Genomic DNA, 22694 nt, shown 5'->3' with positions numbered 1-22694 from the left:
TTTATTGTGGAGGTGTTAAGTTTCTTTTTGCCCTCATGATGAAGGAATTCCACTAAGTTGAACCTGAAACTGATACGTTTATTTTGCGATTATGCAGTGGTTTACCGTGATATCCGTGACCCTGAGGACACAGCAGCTTTATTAGATGACCCTACTGCTATACAACGCTGGTGCGACACTTGGCAATTAGAATTAAAACTTAAAAAAGTGCGTAGTGATAACTTTTGGAAAAAGAGCAATTCCCTCCCGAGCGCCTACTGCATCGGGAACACCAAACTGGAAAGTGCAGACTCGATTAAATACTTAGGCGTTAACCTCACTCACTCTCGATCTCTTCTGAGTGAAACACATACGGGGAATATGTGGACAAGATAACAAAAAATTAGGATTCATTAGACGAGTACTTGGTAAATGTGATGAAAATGTCAAAGAAAAATGTTCTCTTTCACCAGTTAGGCCTCATTTAGAATATGCTGCAAGGAAATGGGATCTTCACGAAGTTGGATTGATTGCCGAATTGGATCGCGTGCAGAGTAGAGGAGCTAGATTTGTAAAACGTTGCTATGATAAACTTAGTAGAGTATCCAAAATATTAGCAGCTAGACTGGGGATAACTCAAAGGAGCGAAGGCCGAATTACAGATTGAAACTCTTGCATACATAGGAAAGAAATCACTTTAGCAGTGATACGTTGAAAATGCATTATTACCCCCATCGTACTACGGTAGGAGAGATCATGCTAGTAAAATCGGAGAGATTAAATGTAGAACAGATAGATTTAGAGATTTCACTTTTTTCCACGAACGATAAGGGATCAGAATAACATTGTCCGACCGCGGCAGTGTCAAGTACGGGTAAAAATTAGTCTGGTGTGTATTCACCCCATGCCACACAGCCTAGCGGAGGCTTGCAGGGTACATAAATAAACTGTGAAACTGCCAGTAACAAGAGGGACTAGGGTGGAAAGTTGTGTGGAAAGTGGAGCTAGGATTTGCATTCGCTGCAACAAAAAATGCGTGCGCCAAAATATCTCGTTCACTTATAAAAATTTCACGCTTTCACTCACATCATAAAAATTCCAATGCTGTTGAACATAAAACACTTTTCTTAGCTTCTTCAGCCGAAGAGCGTCAAATACGCGCACAAAATAGCGGCGATATTCCGTTCACCTGGATCTTGCGCCCAAATGTAAACACCCAAAATGTTCCGCAACACATACTAATGCATCAATTACTTCTCCTACGAACACAGTAACTTCGCACACGCACAGCGTCCTATGCGTCTATAGGAAATAGGGGCAAGCCGCGACTCGCATATACTATGACTGAGAGCACTTGTTTCCGAAGTCCGATTGTGGGCGCTGATCTGCGATCCATTTTTAGACCCCCGTCCTCCTCCACACAGCTCCAGGAACTCCAGTTCCACGGCATCCATGCACCCAAGTCGCATAACCATCCACAAAGTGAGGAAATGTTAGGATTCTACACAGGTGGATTTTAAGCGACATTAAACATCACATTGTTAGAAAAACTTCCCAGAGTAATGAGTAGAACACCATTTCTTGTACAAGAAAAGCATAGCCATAATGTTTATCCAAAAAAAATCTACAAACGGGGAAGTTAGACCCATGTCTTGTAAAACGCTTGCAAAACATAAGTTGAGCCTGCACGTTTGTGTAAGCGGCATATTTAGTTTATTGAACTGATAAATCAATTGATTGCCATGTATTATTTTAACGTATTCTTATCAAGAAGAGAGGCAGTATACATTAAAATTATGCACATACGTTGATTTATTTAAAAGAATGCACAACGTTATAATATTCCTCAAGTCATCAAAAGGGTGTGTGACACTCCTTGGTGAGTTTGCCATGCCACAAAATCAGAATTATCATTGAATTACAAAAGTGACTTACATGTCTTCGTGTGCCGCGGTAGTGTTCAAGACAAGGATAGTTCGACGATATGGACTCTGAACTAACGCTCAGTGTTTTTGTGGTTCATTAAAAACCTTAAACACTTGTGTGACAATTCAAGCCATACCGCGCGGCGAATAAACTCCTAAAATTGCATGCTATGGCATCGCAACATACATTACCAAACTCGCACACATCCGAGTCAGCCGGGGCGCGCTTATCCGTTACCTATGTATACTGTCAAACATCGTTTTACTTAAAAACGTGCCCAGAAAAATGCATATTTTCTTGACTTTTTCGGGTTTTTGCCCAAGAACTTTCCTGACTTCACAATTCACCAAGGAATATTTTGCAAAAAATATGGTTATTAATGAGTACACTATGCATTATACATCGGAAAATAGCAAAAAAGGCTTTAATTATACGCACGGCGAAATTAACAATCTTTTTATATTGTTGGCTGAGCTGGACACGCCTGGCTCGATGATTATTCCGAAGGGTTATGGCAAAAATAACGAACGAACCTGGAGATGAAATACCGGACAAAATTTAAACCACCTCAAAAGAGAAACTTCGTTCAGCTACAACTTGAACTAAGGACAAATTAATGTTGAAAGAAAAATATGCGAATGAAAATTTAGAATTCTAATGAAAAAAATGATATTCAAAAGAAAATTCCACTAGATAAATTAGTTAATATAACTTTCATCTAGAGCATGAATTTCAACTGTGTGATAGTGTTTCTCCCGTAAAAATCGCTGTTTTTGCAAGTATTCATTTGTCCACAATAATAAAAATTCTTTTAAATGCATTTAAAATAATTTTTACATGCGTAGGAAACAAATACCAGCATTTAATCGACATTTAAACTTGATTTTCCCGGTGATTCCCTCGACTTTTCCCGGGATTTCCCTGTCGCTGACGAAATACGAAAATCTCATAAATAGATTTATAGGAAGAGGTCTACCCTTACGTATGCCGTCTTATTATTGGCGAAGGTACAAGATGAGGAAAGCTATCATTAAAATTGGGAAATTCAGATCACCGGTCTATAGTTGAATGCATATTGCAATAGAGCACTTCTTACGCAAAAAATAAAAGCACTGCTTGAACCTTTGAAAGAAAGAACTGCTAGCAAATTCTGAAGCAGGTAAAACTAGGGAGGACCTGTATTTACAAACTATGGCATTGAGATGTGCATAGAAGAATTACACCTAACATTCGATGATCATGGAAAATTTTCCAAAAATTTCAATAGCAATGCTGAGAGATCACTCGGAAGGTCGTTAACTGAAACCAAAACGAAGTTCACATTCGAGAGATGGGTTGGCGCTGGGGGGAGCGAGGGTGCTACGTGGATGAGCACCCCCCCCCCTCTTCCCCCACGAAGGGGACGCCGCAGCCCGCTTGGTAGAGGAGTTTTGGCGGGGGGGAAGGGGTCCCTGAGGAGGGGAGGGGGAGTAGGAGGGAAGGAGGGAGGAGGAGGGGGAAGAGGGGGGATTAGAAGTGTTCAGAGGTGTTAGGATGCCAACCCAGAGCGGAAAAAGGGACGAGGCGACGGAATTGGAAGGTGCGTACAAAACGAACTTCAACGCAGCAGACTGCCTCCTCTCCACTCTTTAATCTCCTCGCATCGCATTTGCATCTAGACCATAAAAACCGCACCCGGATTAGGTTTTTGCATTGGCCATTGGGCTCTCTCGGCGGCAATAGGTCGGATTCGACTCCTGGAGATAGATAGCAAGCATTGATGTCTGCAGTGTTTAGAATAGATCGCCGAGTAGCTTGTGGAGCACTTCCAAACGCTGTGAAGCGACCGTCCGACGGGATGTTAAACTACGGTACCTTTCGATGGGCGTTGGCTACTGACTCTCCCCCTCACTTTAAATTCCCGCCCTTCCCTTATTACAGCTATAACAAAAGGGTCCAAATGACCTTAGGGTTCGCGTTATAACCACCATAAATGCATCTCATTTTTTTAATAAATTTGGAGGCGGTTTTAATATCCCTAATAAGACGACAAATAGCTGCTTGGTCCGCTGATATTTAAAAAATACCGCTGTGGATTATTCGTACTGGTATTAATAAAACCGTTAGTCTATTGAGAATAACTGATTAATATTACTGGATGCTAATTAGAGCTTAGAAAATAATGTAAAAGTAATTTCGGAAAAGAATAAAATTAAGGTGGCAAACCATACACGAATGGCCCAAAATTATCATTTCATTTATGATATTATGCAAGAAATAAATTTCATGAAACATATTATATTAACCAAAGGTATTATTAACATTTGGACGAAGCTGAGCACAATTTTGAGGAATCATATAAATTTATATTCTTTTCGGGAAAGTTTAAAACTGGCAATTGCCTGATGAAGTAAATTACGCAATTAATTCATCACAAAATGATAAATACAGACTTGCAGTACAGGTAAAATATTATTCTGGGAAGCGACATAATTAGCAATTGTCTCAGAAGTCAAACAGAGATAACTCGATTGACATGTTCAGGGACGAAAAACAGGTGAACGGCGAGTGCTGGTGCTCACGAAAGCCACTCTGAACGCATACGTTCAGTACGCTCAAAATCTGTATGCAACCTTGCTCGCCTTTTCCAACGTCCCTTGCAACCGAAATTTATAATAATTATTATTTCAGATGCCACATTGGTTCACAATATGTGGTTTGAAACTTAAAATGAAGTAATTTCTGAAATTTAGTGACGGGCGTAGCTGCTCAGGGTGTAGGTATCATTACTTTCGGCGAATATCTTAAGTCACATTATTAATCGTGAAATATATTGATCGAGATACATACAAATGCTTGCAGGTCACTTTTATCTAAATCATTCACCAAAGGCGAAAATAGTTCAATTGACAACATGAAAATCGTACTTAGTCCTATCCACTTATTTGATATAATACACAACTTGCGTCTCAAATCCTAGGCGTCATCATTGTCATTAAATCAATACTAGACATTTTCACTGCACAGTGGCTGATATGAGACAACGTCATTGGAATAGAAAATATTTGCTGTGACTGATAAAGAGTCACGATACACAAAAAGCCACCTAGAGTGGGGTATTTTGCAAATGCTGCATTTTGCACCCCCTAACTGTTAGAAAGAAGTCATATGGCAACAATAATGGTGGCATCTGTGGTTACACATCGAAGACCACTGAAAAATGAAAAACAGTGATTTTTTAAAATCATCCTTTACCATAATTACAAATGTGATTTTTTCGCCGATTAAAACGCGAGCAGCCCGAGCGATCCACCACCCCGAGTGTCAACGGGAAAGCAAAAGACGAAGCACGCGGAATCGAAGGGCGAAATGCACTCTGCGAGGGCGTTGGAGGGAGAAGGGGGCGGGGATCAAGAGGGTAGTTGGGGAGGCGGGGCCGGCGGGGTGGGGGGGGGGGTCGGAAAACGGCGAAGGACGAGAGGAAAATGAAAGAAAAAGGCGCGCGTATCCGCGTGTGCGAGGGAAGAACGCGAGCGCACGCGTGCTGATGTGTGTATGTTTGCGTGTGCGCGCGATGAATGGGAGAGAGCAGGGCGCATGCGTCGAATATCCGTTGGCGGAGGACCGGAAGTCATTCTGCGGGTGTGTCGGGGGGAGGGGGAGGGGTAGAGATCAAGGGGGCGGAGGGGAGGAGGTTACAGGGGGGTGAAGGAGGGGGGCCTGCGTCCCGTAGTGGAAAAATCACGACTGGCGATGAGGGAGACGGGGGATGGGGCGGGGCGGGGGAAAAAAATGAAAGGGCGAGTGTTTTGAGTCGGCGAGAGTAAGGAGGGCGGGCGGGGGTGGATACTTGCTCCTACACTCGTGAGCTAGCGCGGCACGGCACGTTTATTTTTTTCGCGACGTCAAAAACTATCCCAGACCGTAATTTAGTATTACACCATCAGATACGTGGCCACACTGTGAAGGTAGCGAAAAACAAACATTGAATCTTGCTCTCATAGGGTCTGTCCTTCAATCAAGAAAGCCTTTTGGAGGTAGGAGAGAGGTGTGCTATATCACTACATTTCCTCGCAGGAAGTAAGGTGGTGGTTAAGGAATCTTACTTAACGTTTATGACTGAAGTATTCAAGCCATTTTTCATTTAGAGGAATTTAAATTATCCCTAATCACCAATTGAGGATAATGTGCAAACAAGGGCTATTTGAACTAACGTGTCAGAATTTCCATTCATTTATTTATCAACCTAATGAAAGGGTTTCGAATACGTAATTTCACTTACCTATGGTGCGGGGGCTAACGTACTGGCCTCCCACCCTGAGGGCGCGGGTTCAAATCCCGGCGGTGTTGAATATTTTTCAGAGGTATCTCGATCCCTACTTGAGGTGCTTTGTGGAGGGCACTTTGAGGGAGTACGCCGTCCGTCGGATGGGACGTTAAACTGCGGACCCCTTGGCGCCTTTCGTAAAGAGTAGGCTAATGCCGACGCCGGGTTTCTCTCCACCCTTCATCCTTTCCTGTCCATCCCCTATGGCGCAAATGACCTTAGCTGTCGGTCGCCTCCCCTCAAAACTACTACTACTACATTCTAATACCAGTACAATTAAAAAAACAGGCTTTCCTTCATGGCGATACACTTTGTCAAAACCATCGCGCAATCGCAGAAACCATTAATCGAATCGTATTGAAAAATACTTTCGCAAGTATTCTTGGTTTAGGAGGGATGTCAATTTGATACTAACAACAGCGGCGATCGCGTCGTGGGAAACGGTTGATATTTTCAGAAAAGATGTAAGGAATTAATATAATAATTTGATTGATGTGTGGTGTAAAATTATATGTAATAGCTTCTTTTTTTTTAATTTATCTTTTTTTTCTTGATGATTGATTGATTTTAATGAGATGGGAATTTTCTTGTTTTGTGAAAGAGATTTGTGGTTGGAAGTTTCCTTTTCGTGTACTTTTGTTTTACTGACTGATTTTATCTATTATCTTTTGTGATTACTTGGGACTTGTGTGCCACCTGACAGTGTCTATCTGCGCATGTAAATTTAATAATAATAATAATAATATCTCACGCATCATTAGGAAGGTGTGTATAAAAAGCCAACATTGCCCTTAACTAGTTTAAGGAGGGCAACCATTTCGCGTACAGTACCCGGGACTATTTGGCGGGCAGGTGCACCGGCGCCAATACTTCGGAGCTCATGGAGCAATTATCTAAGCATTTTTAATCTCGCGGACCCCTGACACTTTGAAGGGTGGAAACATCAATAAAATAATAATCATAAAATTTCCATTATCTGTGGAGAAAAATCTATGATCGACACGAACTTAATATCTTGGCTGATACGCATTCGAGATGAACGTTAACTAAAAAGTGGGCTACGTGGGCTGAGTACTGTCCCATATGCCTTTTCCAACGGATCTACAATGAGGATCAATGGATTCTTTACATTCCTATGAGCTACGGAGATACCAATACGTAGCACTAAGGTCTGGGAATCTGGACCTGAACTTTCTGCCCTACATTTCGGAGTCGATGGAGAGATTCAAGGTACAATCGCAGAAAACGGGTAAATAGGTTCATAGTAATGAAATTTTGGTTTCCATAGTTTGGAGGAAAAAGTATGAAATACGAGATATTGAAAACTGAAATAAAAGCGTGATTTCATTCCCAATCTAAAAAGTATCGCAATATTAGCCTAAATTCTTTCGTACCGTACCGCCTTGCTACATTTGCTTATGAAAGTACGTGCGTGCGTGCGTGTATAGGTGAGTGCGAATATTTCGGTGAGGGGAGGAAGTAGGAAGACAACCGCCCCAGAGATACGATGAGAAGGGCATTCACTCAACAGCTGGCCGACGAGAAGAGGATGGGTGGGGGAGGAAGTGAGAAGGTTGTGCGATACGAATATATATCGACTTCTTGGACAATATGCCATAGCCTTCAATTGGAAGGTCGGCTCGATAGGTGTGAGGAAGAGATCGCCAGGCGGCACTAAGGCGTGGCGTGTGAAATTTACATCCTTTCCCTGTGGCGCCGAAGGTTTCCTTTTGTTGTTCTATTGTACTCATAAGTTCGTCACTAAGTTTGAGTGTAGATGAAATTTCCCCAGGGCATCACCGGAATCACAAATAGGGGGGCGAGGTAGCAAATGTTAGAATTCTCAACCCACACGACTTCCATTGCACTTTATGGATGAGTTTTGTCCATATCGAGTGGTCCGATACCTATAAAAAACTCAAAGTATGCGATATAAATAGGGCGAAAGGGCCAATCCTAACGAGGGATTATGTGGACGCACGTTCCACAACCCATAAGGACGTGCATTCGTGACATCGCCACACGTCACAGGCGATATTGAATCTCGCTTACCTGAAATGATCGCCAACATTATGCTTTATGCGTACCGCCACGGCGAGATTTCGCCATCAAATCGATGATATATATTTTATGTCGAAGTCCTCTATTGGAGTCCCGCACGGCCTTTGGAGAAGAGCAGCATCCTGCTTCCCCCCCCTCTCTCTCTCCCCTTTGTTTCCCCCCACCCCTCCCCTTCCCACCCTCGCCAACCCATCCTTCCACCTCGACGCGTCTTGATCCAGCTGGCTGAGGGGCGAGTTTTTCGCGAGCTCGCGATTAAACCATCCGACACGTTGACAGTTTTACAAAGATTAAATAGTTTCACGCGCTCCACACGGCGTCGGAACGTGTTTACAAGAAGTGTAACACGTAACTGTTCCCATGATGACTCGGGTGTATTTCCAAGGGCTCGACTTTTCTCTGCCGACCATCGCTAGTCTGTACGTCAGCATCAATGCAAAATGTCATCACTCGGGAGGAGATGGTCGGGAGGCAAGGGCTAACGATTTCTTTCTCATCCAAAATTAGTCGGTCCAATAATTTATAAAACGTAGAATGTCAGTACTGATATCACTGTGAGATCTACGGTGGGATACATTGGCAACGAGTCGATCAGAAGGGTGGACGTGTACGCCCGCCAACCCGAAGGTCGCTGATTCGACTCCCGATTCGGTCAACGATGATGTGTTGTGATTTGCTTCTTAATGAATCATATTTTCTTAATAAATCATATAAAAAGTGCCCTATGACCTTGTGCGCCGTAGCACTTAAACCCAATTACCACTACAATCGACGAATAGTTTCACTGGGTCGAAAGGTACATCAAATGAACGTAATTGACGACTCCGAAGATATTTACGGTATAATTCAGAGACAATTGCATTATATGTAACGAGGAGCGCGGTTCAAGATAATTAGAGGAAAGTTTTTTCCAGAATGGAACATGAAATATCGTAAATAATGGGTGATACACTCATGTTACAGAATTCTTAAAAATCTAAAATGGATTCATTTATAGTCGCAGAGTAGCAACGTTACGCCGTAGGATTATGATGAAAAAAATATTCCTTAACTCTAAGATAAAACTGAAGATAAACATAAATCACAGATTCAGGTGTGATGTGGTGGAACTGTTTCATAATAACAGAGACGAAAACTCTTGCAATTTTCCACTTAATAAAATTTTGTTTCCGACTAGTTTCGATGTACTATATAATTTCCAAAAATGATTTAGCACATCGAAACTAGTCGAAAACAACTCTTTATTAAGTGGAAAATTGCAAGAGTTTTAGTCTCTGTTATTACTGAAGAAAAACGTTTAGGATTATTATGTCGTCCATTCAACATTACTGGATATATCTTCAACAAATATTTTTGAGGCTGAGGAATAGGACGATCGCTAATAAATAGTCAAACATTGAAGAAATAGATTAAATAAATGTTATAGTTCCAGTTTCAAAAATCGAAACCATTAGAATTGTTCCCAAACTAACGGAACCATCTTCTTCAAGCTGAGCGTATTTAGAAAATTAGGGTGTTGATTTTAAAATTATAATCCTCCGATTAATATCACACGGAGCACCATGACGGGCTCTTAGCGTTCACCAATAAGAGAAGCACATCTAAATATTTGTCGGAAAGAAAGACTTCGAAATTGGCCGAACTAGCCTTACTCCTACAGTGCTCGGGTAAGGCGACATATCCAAGGCTAGCCAAGTTGTGATGCTTGAGACGATTTTGCACGTCCACGGCAATTCGTTCCATTTTCGGAATAATTAGTAGGGCAATCTAGAGTGCTGATATCATAGTTAAGATGGTTGTGTTCTACCGTCTTGCCAACATGCATGTCGATGACGTCCTTTTCCAACAATCTAATGAAACGCACTTCTAGGTACTTCCTCACGCCGAAAATTTCCCCAGATAATTCTACAATGGGCAATTAAATCCTATAGCCATATACCTTCAAATTTGAAACTTCCATTAATTTTATATGCTTTACTGCGCAGAATGTATTTGCAAATAATTTCATAAAAATTGCAAAGCGAACTAGGCAAACTTTGGATTTACCCCTGAAATGAATTCTTAAATCGTAATTCATTGTCGTGGACATCGTACGCAACCAGAATTTCGCGCCTGATTCGGTCGATTATACGCATTTTACAATTTACATCGTAATTGTGTACCTACTATCGGTTGGTTTGAAGTTGACAGTTGCTACACAGGAATAAGGTCGTGGATATCCAATTGACGATCAACAAGGAAAAAGAACGAAGAATATCAGAGGAACTCATTGAGTAAACCACGTTCACCAAGAGGTTATAAACGACATTTGAGGAGAGCGTTTGAACAGGGCGAGGAACGAATGAGGGAGAGGGAGGAAGGTGCAGTTAGAAACTAGGTGCCAATATTACCATATTACTGAGGAAAGGGAGGACAACGGTTTAATAGCCCAACCGGAGGACGTTGTACTGCATCCGAGTATTTTCCACGAGATTCGCAAACAAGAATTGTAATATAGATAACAAAAAACGTTTTACCATCAAACATCCCTTCTTTGGGGTGGCATGGGATCACTATTTGTGACAGAGAAGAGTCAACGCGGGGAATTTAAAAATTAGCTCTACGAAATGGAAATTATCACAGAGATGCCCAAGAGATTTGGGCAGGGAATTGTGGGCAAAAAGATTCAAATTGTAACGAGGAATCACTCAAACGTTGAAAGTTGGGTAATTCCTGAAATTCAATCCGCTTTCACGCCCCAAGGATCATATCAATGGTATCTGAGGCGAAATAATTGAAGAAAAGACGATAAACGATGAAACATTAGAGGGGAGGGATTACAGGGGAGTTTCAAGAATTACTTACGAGAAGCATATGATGGAATATGCAAGGAACTGTGAAGCTTGTAAATGATTGGATAGGATGGCATAGAGACCTTCTAAAAATCTTTCTTGCTTACCTTTGGTGATGATGAACAGGAAGATAAAAAATAATTATGTATACATGACAAAGTCATTAAGTGAGGAGTTACTCCTTTTTTCGTAAAAAAATAGTTGATGGCAAATAATTTATCAGCGACAAGATCGATCTCTTCCGCAATGCCTCTCCCTTTCCCTTAGCGATTGTGGCCCCACCCTTTCACCGTAGGCTGGGTTGAAGGGTATACAGCCATATGTAACCACCCAACGCAAAGGGCCACGCCCGTACGTTCCCATCGTGAGAAGATGACATCCTCTCTTAAAAGCGTCCAATTCCTTTGCCGTCATTCCTAAACTTAATGCACGTCACGTGCCACGCATTCAACAATCGATAATAAAATTCCAGGTCTTGGGAAATAACGAATAAATTCCAATTACGTCTTTAACTAACGAAGTCAAGGTCAAGGAATATACACGCATGCAGGGTTGCTGCAAGTATATAAGCTTATTGGGATTCAATTAATGAAAAGTAATGATCACGAGAATTGAAAAATACTTAGTGATTTTCCACACTAAATAATTGAAATACTTAACCGGTTTCGACGTTTTTATAAAATAATCCAAAATGCTTTTGACTATGATGCGAAAACGTCTAAACTTGTAGTGTATTTCAATAAATAAGTGTGGAAAACTAATGTATTTTTCAATCATTGTGAGTAAATTCTATTAATTCAGAGCGGCTACAATTGATTCCAGCACTGATGAAGCTCATTTGTTTGATTAAACGGAGGTCAAAGATTGCGTGACTTTAGAAATGTAATCAAATATTCGGATACAAATTTTTTAAAAGATTTCCCGAAGTAACCCTTAGCAATGGTTTCATTTTGCATTGCACAGTGAAATCACCCGTTGTGATGTCACACAGAGGGATGCTTCCCTCTACTTCCGCTCTCAGGAGATATTGACGAATACCATCACTCATTCGGCAATTTGGATTATTAAAGAATGGTACGAGTTTAGCTCACAATTTTCTTCGATTGTAGGGGCGACGTGCATCATGAGTTCTTGCCACAGAGTAGAACAATAAATAAGGAATATTACCTGAAAGTTATGCGTAATTTGCGTGAAGCAATCCGCCAAAAACGCCCTGATTTGTGGAAGAACAAAAATTGGCTTTTGCACCATGACAACGCCCCTGCTCACACATCGTTACATTTTTGGCCAAAAACAACATACTAATGATGCCGCAGCCGCCAGATTCCCCAGATCTGGCCCCCGGTGACTTTTTCTTGGTCCCGTAACTGAAGAGGCCCATGAAAGGACGACGCAACGCTGCGATTGACGAGATAAAAACTTCATCGAAGGAGGGGCTGAACAAGATCACAAAAAATGATTTTTGAAGTGCTTCGAGGATTGGAAAAAACGTTGGCACAAGTGTATAATATCTAATGGAGATTACTTTGAAGGGTACAAAATAGATATTCATAAATAAATAAATAATTTTTGAAAAAACACAAAAGTAGCGATACTTATTGAACAGACCTCGTACATACACCCAAACAATGCAACTAATGCCGAGCAGACTAACCACCAACAAGTGTTTAGTAACCATTATAACAGGACATTATTGCACCACACCAACGATCATCTAATTTCTTCCATCAATTACAATCAGAAGACATAGAGCTCAATATTTCCTAACGCTTACTAACCTTCAGATCCATGCCAAAAAAATTAAGAGATCCATCGACATGACCTTCACACGGTGACTGCCAAAACTAGTCGACAGACAGAGTTAAAGACCCATACTTCCGAGAACATTGCCCTAATTCACACGCGGCCTCTAAAAGTTCATCCAAGCACTAATTCAGAGCAGTCACCTAACGGAGTGATCAAAAATATTTCAGAAGTCGTACTTTCAAACATAAATGAACATTTCTTCCAATTAAAAACACAAAATCCTTTTAAAATTACTATTCTAAACTCCATAACAAATTATACGAAAATGATTTCCATGAACAATATAACTTTCTTTAAAATCAAATGGTACTTATTGGTATGAAAACATTCCGGGCAGTATAATTATTAATTTCATTAAACCCAGGATTATTGTGACGCTCTGTGATCGTAAATATAAACATGTGGATACCCTCTATAAGCTTTTAAATTAGATGCATCAAATTTAAAATAACCACACCATCATTCTATTCTTGTACCCTAACACGGGCCAGGTAGTAAACACACTGGCCTGCTAACCCAAAGGTCACAGATTCGAGTCCAATATCGAGCTTTTGCGCAAGTACACACTATCAAAACGCCCTTTGAAAACCTAGAGACGAGGCAATCGACTTATCGGGAATCAAGGTGCCAGTGGTTCCACCAATAGGAATGGGGTCCGAGTAATAGCATTGCATGTCGGAGGGATCAACTTTTACTCTCTACGAAGCGACTAAAAATTCTACGATACATTCTCAACGTGGAATGAACTGAGTCGATTAACAACTAAATTTCACTAAGTTAATCAGACGCATTTCGCAAAAATCTAATTCATTATGTCACAACGTAAAGGAAAAGTAAACATTTTCCCACACCTAGGACCTGTTGTACTTTATATTATACACTCATCATCACCAAGAAAACATATAATTATAGCGGATATTGACTAGGAGACCAACCAATTTTTTTTTCTAACTGCGCGCATTACGCAAAGTATAATTAATTCATTTTCCATGTCACTGAATTAATATAACATATTTCAAGAAATCATTGAGCAATAAATGCAAACGATATCGCAATACACTCGTTGACCCGAATTGACAACTTTGGAAGGCCGTAAATTAACCACAATTGGTCTGACCAGATTTTGGACGAAAATATTTTCCCATCTGCTACTTGCGACCCGCATGCCATCTGTAAGAGCTATTTACCCCCTAAGGGCAATTCGGAAACATAAAAACATCGACAAACTCTCAAGAGGCCAAAAATGTTGTCATCTCAGATTAATGATTTATTGTACTTACATAAAAATAACTCAAAAACCCTAAGCCCTTTCGACGATCAACTACGCAATATTTCAACAGTCCACGACCATTTGAGTCAAAATTAAAGATGAAGATAATCTCATGCCAAATTTTCCGAACCGTTGGACACGGTCCAAAGCGGATGAAATACAAAACATTCATTTCCACTTTTACGAACCTACTGAAGCCATAATACCTTCCGAATTCTAAGTTACTGTTTCTATTGGAATTCGGGTTCAAAATTAACCTGAAATTTTTATCCAGCTCCTCCTGAGAATCGAAAATGGCGCGAGCACGACGCAACCAAGTCACACCACTAAGCGACGTCGCCTAATGGCCCGCCGTCAGCTGACGCCCACCGCGACAACCGGCAAACCACGCTCAGGGGACACCTCGGAGGACCCAATTTTATCCCCCCGTCCCCCTTCCCACGAGCACTAAAAGATACCAATCTAAACGGCGAGAGCTGTGCATCAATATAACACGCAGGATGTATTCGGGGTGACGTGAGGCCCCATGAAGTGAAGTAGGTGAAGGGTCAGCCCACACGTTAAAAAAGGATACCTATCAACCAAAGCTAACCTCGAGGCGGACCAACAACGAGGGAAATGAACGACAATCCACGGGAGAGAGCGGAAAATAATCCCACTCAAGAAAAAACCGAGGAGAGAACTTCCCGGTCATCTCTGACCGGTTCAAACCCCATAGGATGGGAAAATAAAAAAGTTTTATCCCCTCTCCCCCTCGAGGCTCTCCTCCCCAAAAATATTTCGACAACAGCCCTACAACAGTTGGCTGGGTGCAAATAGAATCTTTCTTCACACCCGGCTCCTCCTCCCTCTCTTCACCTTCCCCTCCCCGCCCTCCACCTAGCACCCGGCGAGCCAAGAAGCGCGGACACGCCAAACGAAGGGATCCCACGGGAGGAGAAGGGAAGGGAAGGAAAGTGGGAGGGAGGGAGGGAGAGGAGCGGGGAGAGATAGAGCACGGCGCCTCGCGACATCCCTTATCCCTTGAGGCCGAAGGAACGAAAAAGAACTTGAAGGGTCCCCCGCCCCTCCACATCCGCACCTCCCACGGGTCCTTCGGCCGGTCCACTCGAGCGGCCCACGAGAGTAATCAGGAGTATGTGCGGAGGGAGGCAAAGAAAGACAAGGGCTTGGGTGACGGTGAGGGGGGGGGGCGGGGAGAGCTTTCATCTTTCGAGAAGTAGCAGAAGAGGTGGGAGGGAAGGGTTATGGGAACCCTTTCCCGCTGACGGAGGTGGATGGAAATGGAGGATCGGTGGGGAGAGGGTGAGATGGAAGGGGGAAGAAAATCTTCCCGACAGAATTAAACCCCTTGGCCTCTCCCCACTGTTCTCATCCTCCCACTCCCCCACACCTCTCTCTCTCTCTCCCATGACACCCACACACACACAGGCTTCAAACCATATAATGTCACCCCCGAAGGAAAGGAAAAGCGGGGTGGGCGTCGTTTTAACTCCCCGCGGTGTAAGTGCACGTGAAAGGAAAATCAACCATCATTGATGAGGGGAGGAGAGAGAGAAAGACTCGACGCGGCCGGTAAGCGGGGGCGGTTGGGCACTCACCCGCGTTCGGTGCTCTTCGACTGGGAAGACGACGGCGAGGAACACTTGAGCCTCTCCGTCAGCTCCTTCAGCCGCTCGGACTTGCCCATCCGCCGGCGCCTCGTCCTCTCGCCTCTTCCGGCGCCCCCGGAGCGGGTCGCCGCGGCGGCCGACGTCGCCGCCGCTGATGCCTCCTCCATGGCGCCCCGCGCCGCCCCTGAGGGCACACGCGACGTGGTCCACCACGGCGGCGTCGCGTCGGGAGCACAGGAGGCGAGCGCTCCACTCTTGCCGGCCGGAGGAGCTTCTCCCGCCGCCACTACAGCCGGGGCGTCCCGCTCCCCGCGAGCAGCGGCGAGGACCTCGCTGCGGGGGAGGAGGAGGCGAGGGGAGGCTGGAGGGGGCGGCCGGGGGAGGGGTTCCGGGCTAAAGAAAGACCGCGGAGTGGAGGGGGGCGGGCCAGGAATAGCCTCTCTGCCCCAACAGCAGCAGTTTTCCTCGTCCGCCTCTCCGGCGGCCGTGCCCACGACGCAGTCCTCCTCCTCCGCGCTGCCCCCTCCCTCCTCCGCCCCCTTATTATTATTATTATTACCGCCGAAGGCACCTCCTCCGCCCCCACGCCGCCTCCTCCACTCCCTCGGGCGCTCCAAGTAGTTACCGCGCCCTCCGCCGTCCCTCGCTTCGACGCACGATCCCTCCGCCGGCAGAGGCTTCAGCGGAGGGGCGGCAGGGGGCAGCAGGGTGAAGGAGAGGCCTCCGCGGACGGTGACGTAACTGGAAGGACAGCGGGCGGGGGTGGGCGGAGAGGGAAGGAGACGATCGGGGGGGAGGGCCGAGGGTGTGGGAGGAGGGCTGGGGTTTCGGGAGGTTGGTCGGGTGTGGGTGGGAGAGAGAGGGGGAAAAAATCGGAGATTGTTTTAAAACGCTTTCGGAATGAACCAGCCAGCGGAGATCGCGAGGATTGGGCTGGCGACGCTCACATGGGGGCGGCCGGAGATTTCGAACTTCCGCCCGAATTACACATCAACGGTGGTCCAATCAAAACATTATTTGGCTCTACGGCATTGTCTGGCCGTGCCTTCGGAAAGAGCACACACCCCGCCCCCCGATTCGCCCGAACCCTAGGGAGTGCCCAGAATCACGTCCACCCACCCCATCGCCCAAGCGACGGCCGAAAGTCCTCAATACAACCCCCAGGACACAGACGAGAACCGCGACGCAGGGTAATCGAATTACCACCAATTCACACGATGGTGAGCGAGGCATCGATGTAGTAAATACGACTCGAAATCGATCATCGAACCAGAGGCACGCACATCATCCCCGACGTCGTGCCCGACATTGGTTACAGCTCGATATAAAAGCGTCCTCTCTCTCTCTCCCCCAAGTCTCCCCGACCGGGACTACGACTACAAACGCCGTGCAAGGCGGGCGACCGGGATAGAGGAGAAACCCATGTGAGGGTCTAAACGCGAGAGGAAAAAGTGGCCCTTCTTTCTCTCTCCCTTCTTGGGGCCCCGCCCACTCCATTACACCGCAGCTCTCCTCCCTCCGATACCAACTCCTCCCTTCCGTCCCCCTCCTTATGATATGCGGGGGGGGGGGGCGTCGAGCGAGCGTCTTGGACCACGTCCCCTCCACCCCCTCCTCCAAACTCTCTGGCTCTGACCTCGGCTCCTGCGCCACTCCCGATCGCATCCTCCTCTCGCCCCAATCCACCCCTTCCCTCCAACCCCGTCCCACACTCCTCCTCCCCCCTATAACACACACACACACATACACGAAACCGCTCTCCCACCCATCCCACGGTCACCCCACCCTGTTTCTCCCGATACACCCCTCCCCCCTCCGGAACCCCCTCCATCCCCAATCCCCCACGTCGCCCTCCCTCCCCCCCGGGCGTTCCCACAGGCCGCCCATTCCCACCTCCCCGCATCCGACCACCACCGCGACCGCTATACGTTTTGGAGCGGGAAATGGTGTAAAGGACGGCCAGGGCGAACCAAACACAACAAACGAAAACATTATTTCGAATCTGCGGCGGGAGGGAATAAATTGATACGCGGCGGTACCGGCGGCGGAGGTAAAATGTAAGCGAAATAAGCCCGGGCATGTGCACGAAAAATTTCAATCAGTACAGTGGAACTTCCGAGGGGAGAAGGGCCAATAACTGTGGCGCCTGTCAATTCTGCCGCGCCCCATTTCTGGCAACAGTGACCATGATAGGGCGCGACTTGCCACGTCAAATTTTCCTACACTCTTATTTATTTTCCATACATTTAATGCCTCGTTTTAATTGTTAAACAACGTAAAATCACCGGTAAATTTACATGTTAGGCTCAAATCATACACATAACTGTCAAATGATAGAAAACTTAAACGTTTCAATGATTATTAATCCTTAAATTTTTACCAATTATTTATTTCGGGGATTTATCGATTAGAACCCTCCATTTTTCTCTATCTAACACAACTGATTGCAGATGATTATAAAACGAAAATAAAAATAGTGATGACGCTTTTACTGTAGAAAAGAAGAAGGTGAAATTCCTTTTCTTTCTTAATTTTACAAGGTAAATTCAATTCTAAGTAAATTAATAAAATTAACTATTTCCATGATATTTTACCTTTTTCTTCCTGGACAAATAAAGCAACGCTGATTCCATAACTTAAAAACTGGGCAATCTTGACACTTGGTAAAAATTACAGCCACTTCATAAACTTTAATAGAACAATACGAACTGCAGCGGAAACTTTTGATACTAGTGGCAGTGGTAGCCAACTTAGGCACGCGCGCAACTGTTGGCATGGAATCGAGTGTGGAATGGCACGAATAGAGTGGCACAAATATACGCTAATTGAGATTCCTTGCGAGCAATTTTACCTCGCACGTATTAAGTTGTAAAACGATTCTTAAAAGGTACAGTTGTCACTTTAATCCAATACCATATTTGGAGAATAACTTACTCTATATACGAGATCAAAATATCCATTCCTTTTTTACAATAAACATCAAATGGTGATGAATAAATATTAGACATTTTGTTTTAAAAGCGGGGTTTATTAGATAAGACATGATGGACCCAATATCCTTTCACTTGATTCTGGCTATGCAACTAGAAAGTATGACCATGATTCCTCCAATTACAGGAGAACTGCGATAAAATCATTTGAAATGTAAAAATTTGGTAATCAAATGTTCTAACTGTTCAAAAAATTATCCCAGAGGGAAAGAGTGCTCCTCTCTCCTCAATATAAATCCTAAATCTAGCGAAATCGGGGAACTCAATACGATGAAGAACTCTCGTGAGGTCGAGTACAACTGCCCCCGTAAAAACGCAGTGGTAATAAAATACCACCTTTCCTACCAAACGATTCGCCGACAAAACACTTGAATTACAACGTTTAAGTGCAACGGGCCAGTTGGAACGCGAAAAACTAAGGACACGAAGTAATGTGCCCACATTACATGAAAGAAAAAGATAAGGCGAGAGAGCTTTAGAAACAAACATTCGGACAAAATGCAAATAGTCACACACAAAAGGCGAGCAAAAATGTCACCACTGAAATGAAAAACGTAAAATTACTTACCGATTTTCTAATCAATTATCAAAACAGTTTGCTCAATCAAAACAAAAGATAGCTTTTAACCTAAAATTGGATGTATTTTGCTGGTCGGGGATATTCACGGATGAGAGGCATACGTACATAGAAGATGGAAGAGAATGAAACGCGATCAAAAGACATCTTTGCGCGTTCGTCGACTGTATCACTTCGATGGGTCCGTCACTCGACACTTCGCCACTCCGACAAGACGGTTATATGGAAAAACCTTGAGACCCTCTGCGCGCCGCTCAGGAAGGAAAAAGCCTTGGGGATATTAATATTTGATTATGGTTCCGGTCTAAAGTTATCCGAAAGCATTAGATGGAATGCATAAGGCCGCTTTCGGCGGAAAAACATGAGGAACGAATGTGATGAAGGAGTTAATTTATCGAATGGAGGAGCTTGCGGGGTGTTACCGCAACTATCGTAAATCAATTCCCCCCCAAAATGGATGGGGTTCGATTCCCAGATTTGGCACTGAGCCCTGGAAAAGAGCGCGCTACCGATGGTGAACATTTATTTCTTTTGCTACAAGATAATCGTACCCGTGATATTAAAAGCTAAAACAGTAAAATTTACAAATGATGACAGCCAGATTAAAAGGATTCCATTGATTGCCAGTATTTGTTTGAAATGCGAGGATTTACTGGTCATCTCCAAAAATGAAAATGGATTCAACTGCCAAAACTGCCAAAAACATGGTAGTTCACGAAAAATAACGTTCTCCTGAGATCCAACAAAAATAAACTAAACTTAATAAAATGATAAAATCTTTGTGAAAGTAACAAGATCGGCCAACACAGTTTCACTTTGACCATTAAAAAATAAATTCTCATCAATTATCTTGGACGTCTTAAGATGTAACTGTCTTCATTCTTGGAGAATAACTCTTATTCATGTCAAGTCTCCATCGATTTTTTTCTCCGAAACCTAAGCTTTTAAATTCTAAAACAAATGTAATAATGAGATACTACAAGGAATCACTTTTTTCAAAGTTTATAACCATATAAAATTACGTATAAACTTTTTGCTGTCGAGTCAATATTCTAACTAACCAATCTGCCAAGTCTAAGATTATCACTATGCGCTATTATAAATAAAAAATCTAACACGATGTTCGCCAAAAACTGCGGACAAATTATATAAAGTTAATTTTTTTTGTCTCTGGATCCACCTAATGAATGAGTCCCCACTTCGTACTATCTGGCAGCTACGAACAAGGAGCCAACTACCAAAGCGCTGGATGTCGGCCAGTGAGCTTTTCGCTAAAATGTTAGACTTCAACCGCCACGAAAATGGTTTGAGAAATAACTTGACCCCGTCACAGCTCGTAGAAAATATTCTTCAAGCGAAAATTACAGAAAATTAATCTTATAATGGTGAACTAGGGCTGCGATTCTAACAGTTATTACGACTTTGCAAAACGAAGTTATTTCTACCCCCAAAATCCCTGGGAAATAGGGGTTGCAATAATTGCGCGGTCGCAATTTCATCTAGAAATGCAGACTATAATAAGTGATTTGAGAACCAAAGTGAGACGAGAAATGAAAACTAAAAGAAAACAAGCCACTTGAGATCAATTTCCATTCCTGTGCGTGTTTTAGAAAGCATCTAATTGCATAGGAAATAATATACATGATAAGCCAGAGTTGTCGCCGTAACGACTAATTCAAAAACAATAGAAAAGAGTAAATGGAACCACGGGGCTGTGAGAATAAAAGACTAGAAGCGGTTATTTCTACATAATTATTATTTTCATATTTCTCCATGTCTCGTTTAATATAACACAAACAAAGAGAGATAATTTAAAACACATCAAATCAATTATGTAAAAATAACCTGCATTAATTCTCGAGTTCTCGCGAATATTTTTCCATCACTTATTTAATCTGATTCAAATGACTTGATTACTATTTCGTTTACAGCTCATAAATTTTCAGAGCGGGGGCCATTGATTCGAACACACTAAACGTGATTTATTCCAAGCTAACTACATAACACTACTCTTAGCATCGAAATTTTCTACTTATTAATCTAATACGAACGGAAAAAAAACAATTTTGCTTGGCTGTAACCTAAGATTTAGCTAGATGCAATTTTATTTGATCCTATAACAAACTAATTTGCTATGGTCAAGGCTAGTGCACTTAAGGAAATATGACATCGACTGCTAAAATGAATTACCATGCAAAAGAATCACAGTATTATGAACAATTATAATCCTAGTCACTGATAAGCGCGAACGACAATCCTTTTTGTGTTGGTTTCTATGCAATGGTAAGCCTAAAAAATGGAAGAAAACGAATTTCTAACGAAAATAAACGACTGCAAATGGTTCTTGCTCAGAATATAGACTGGAATGATACAGAAATATTTCAGCAGAGCGAGAGTTGCTGTTAATGTAAGATTTTTGAGCAGAATCTGTGATAAGCTTCACCCGTGGATACCAACGAGTTTACATATTTTGGTTAAACCACAGAGATATTCTATCTTCTATTTTTCGAATTTACGACTCTATAAAAGTCCAAAAAATACATTACCAATGCAATCCCACACATTAAAATGATTTCAAATTAGATTCATCATTCAATTAACTTACAAACTGTAAGCTTAAATAATACAGAAGAGTTTCTTTATACGATTAAACGAGATATTTAGCTGTATAAATACAAGTAAATGAGTTATCGAAGACACTTTTAATGGCTTTGCAAATCTTTGCAAAGTCTGAAATTTTTTACTGTCGACTCAAAATAATATTACCCATTTCATAACAACAAGAACTGGACCATTAAGTTTCAACAACACTACAGGTGTTCCTCGAACTTCATATTAATTATTTTAAGAGAAATTTTAGGAATGCGCAGGCAGAAAGTGGTAAGAATTTATTGCACGGACAATAAGTTGAAAAATATTCTAATTCGCTTATTTTTATACTCTGCGACAGTTATATCGAGTAAATATATTAACTTACTACTTTTGGGAGGAATGTAGAGGGCCCGCGCAGGTTCTAATGTGGCCATTGAACTCCACTATATCGCGTAACAAATAAAAGCATTATTTCTACTCCACATGATTTCGCCATTTTATCGTAAAGAGGTTAGCACTGACAAGAGTCTTCCACTAACACGATGTAAATGGCCAGGATAATGGCCTTCCGAACCTCTAAATTGTTCCACTTACCTCGGCCCGCCCTCAAAGCACCAATCGATTACATTTATTTTTTTCCCCAATCGATTAATACCACTCATATATTTTTTTAATCTCGAGAGCCCAGTCCATGCTCGAAAGAATTACTGCGTGATAAAGGCGATGGAACAAACGGGGTGCCC

At 42.9% G+C, this 22694-nt stretch overlaps 1 protein-coding gene across 1 annotated transcript in view; it reads right to left on the bottom strand.

The window, feature by feature from the left end:
• LOC139690682 (uncharacterized) overlaps positions 1-16088 on the bottom strand; it is a 149871-nt gene extending 133783 nt beyond the window's left edge. Inside the window, exon 1 of the mRNA XM_071588180.1 lies at positions 15781-16088. Within this exon, the coding sequence (XP_071444281.1) occupies positions 15781-15959 (179 nt within the window). The 5' untranslated portion in view covers positions 15960-16088. The remainder of the gene's footprint in view (positions 1-15780) is intronic.
• Between the last annotated feature and the right edge of the window lie 6606 nt (positions 16089-22694).

This window comes from Hetaerina americana, unplaced genomic scaffold (assembly GCF_022747635.1).
Source record: "Hetaerina americana unplaced genomic scaffold, ioHetAmer1.1.p SCAF_3, whole genome shotgun sequence".
NCBI classification, from domain to species: domain Eukaryota; kingdom Metazoa; phylum Arthropoda; class Insecta; order Odonata; family Calopterygidae; genus Hetaerina; species Hetaerina americana.
Note: the sequence above shows the minus strand (reverse complement) of the source record. Positions and strands in the feature narration are given on the sequence as shown.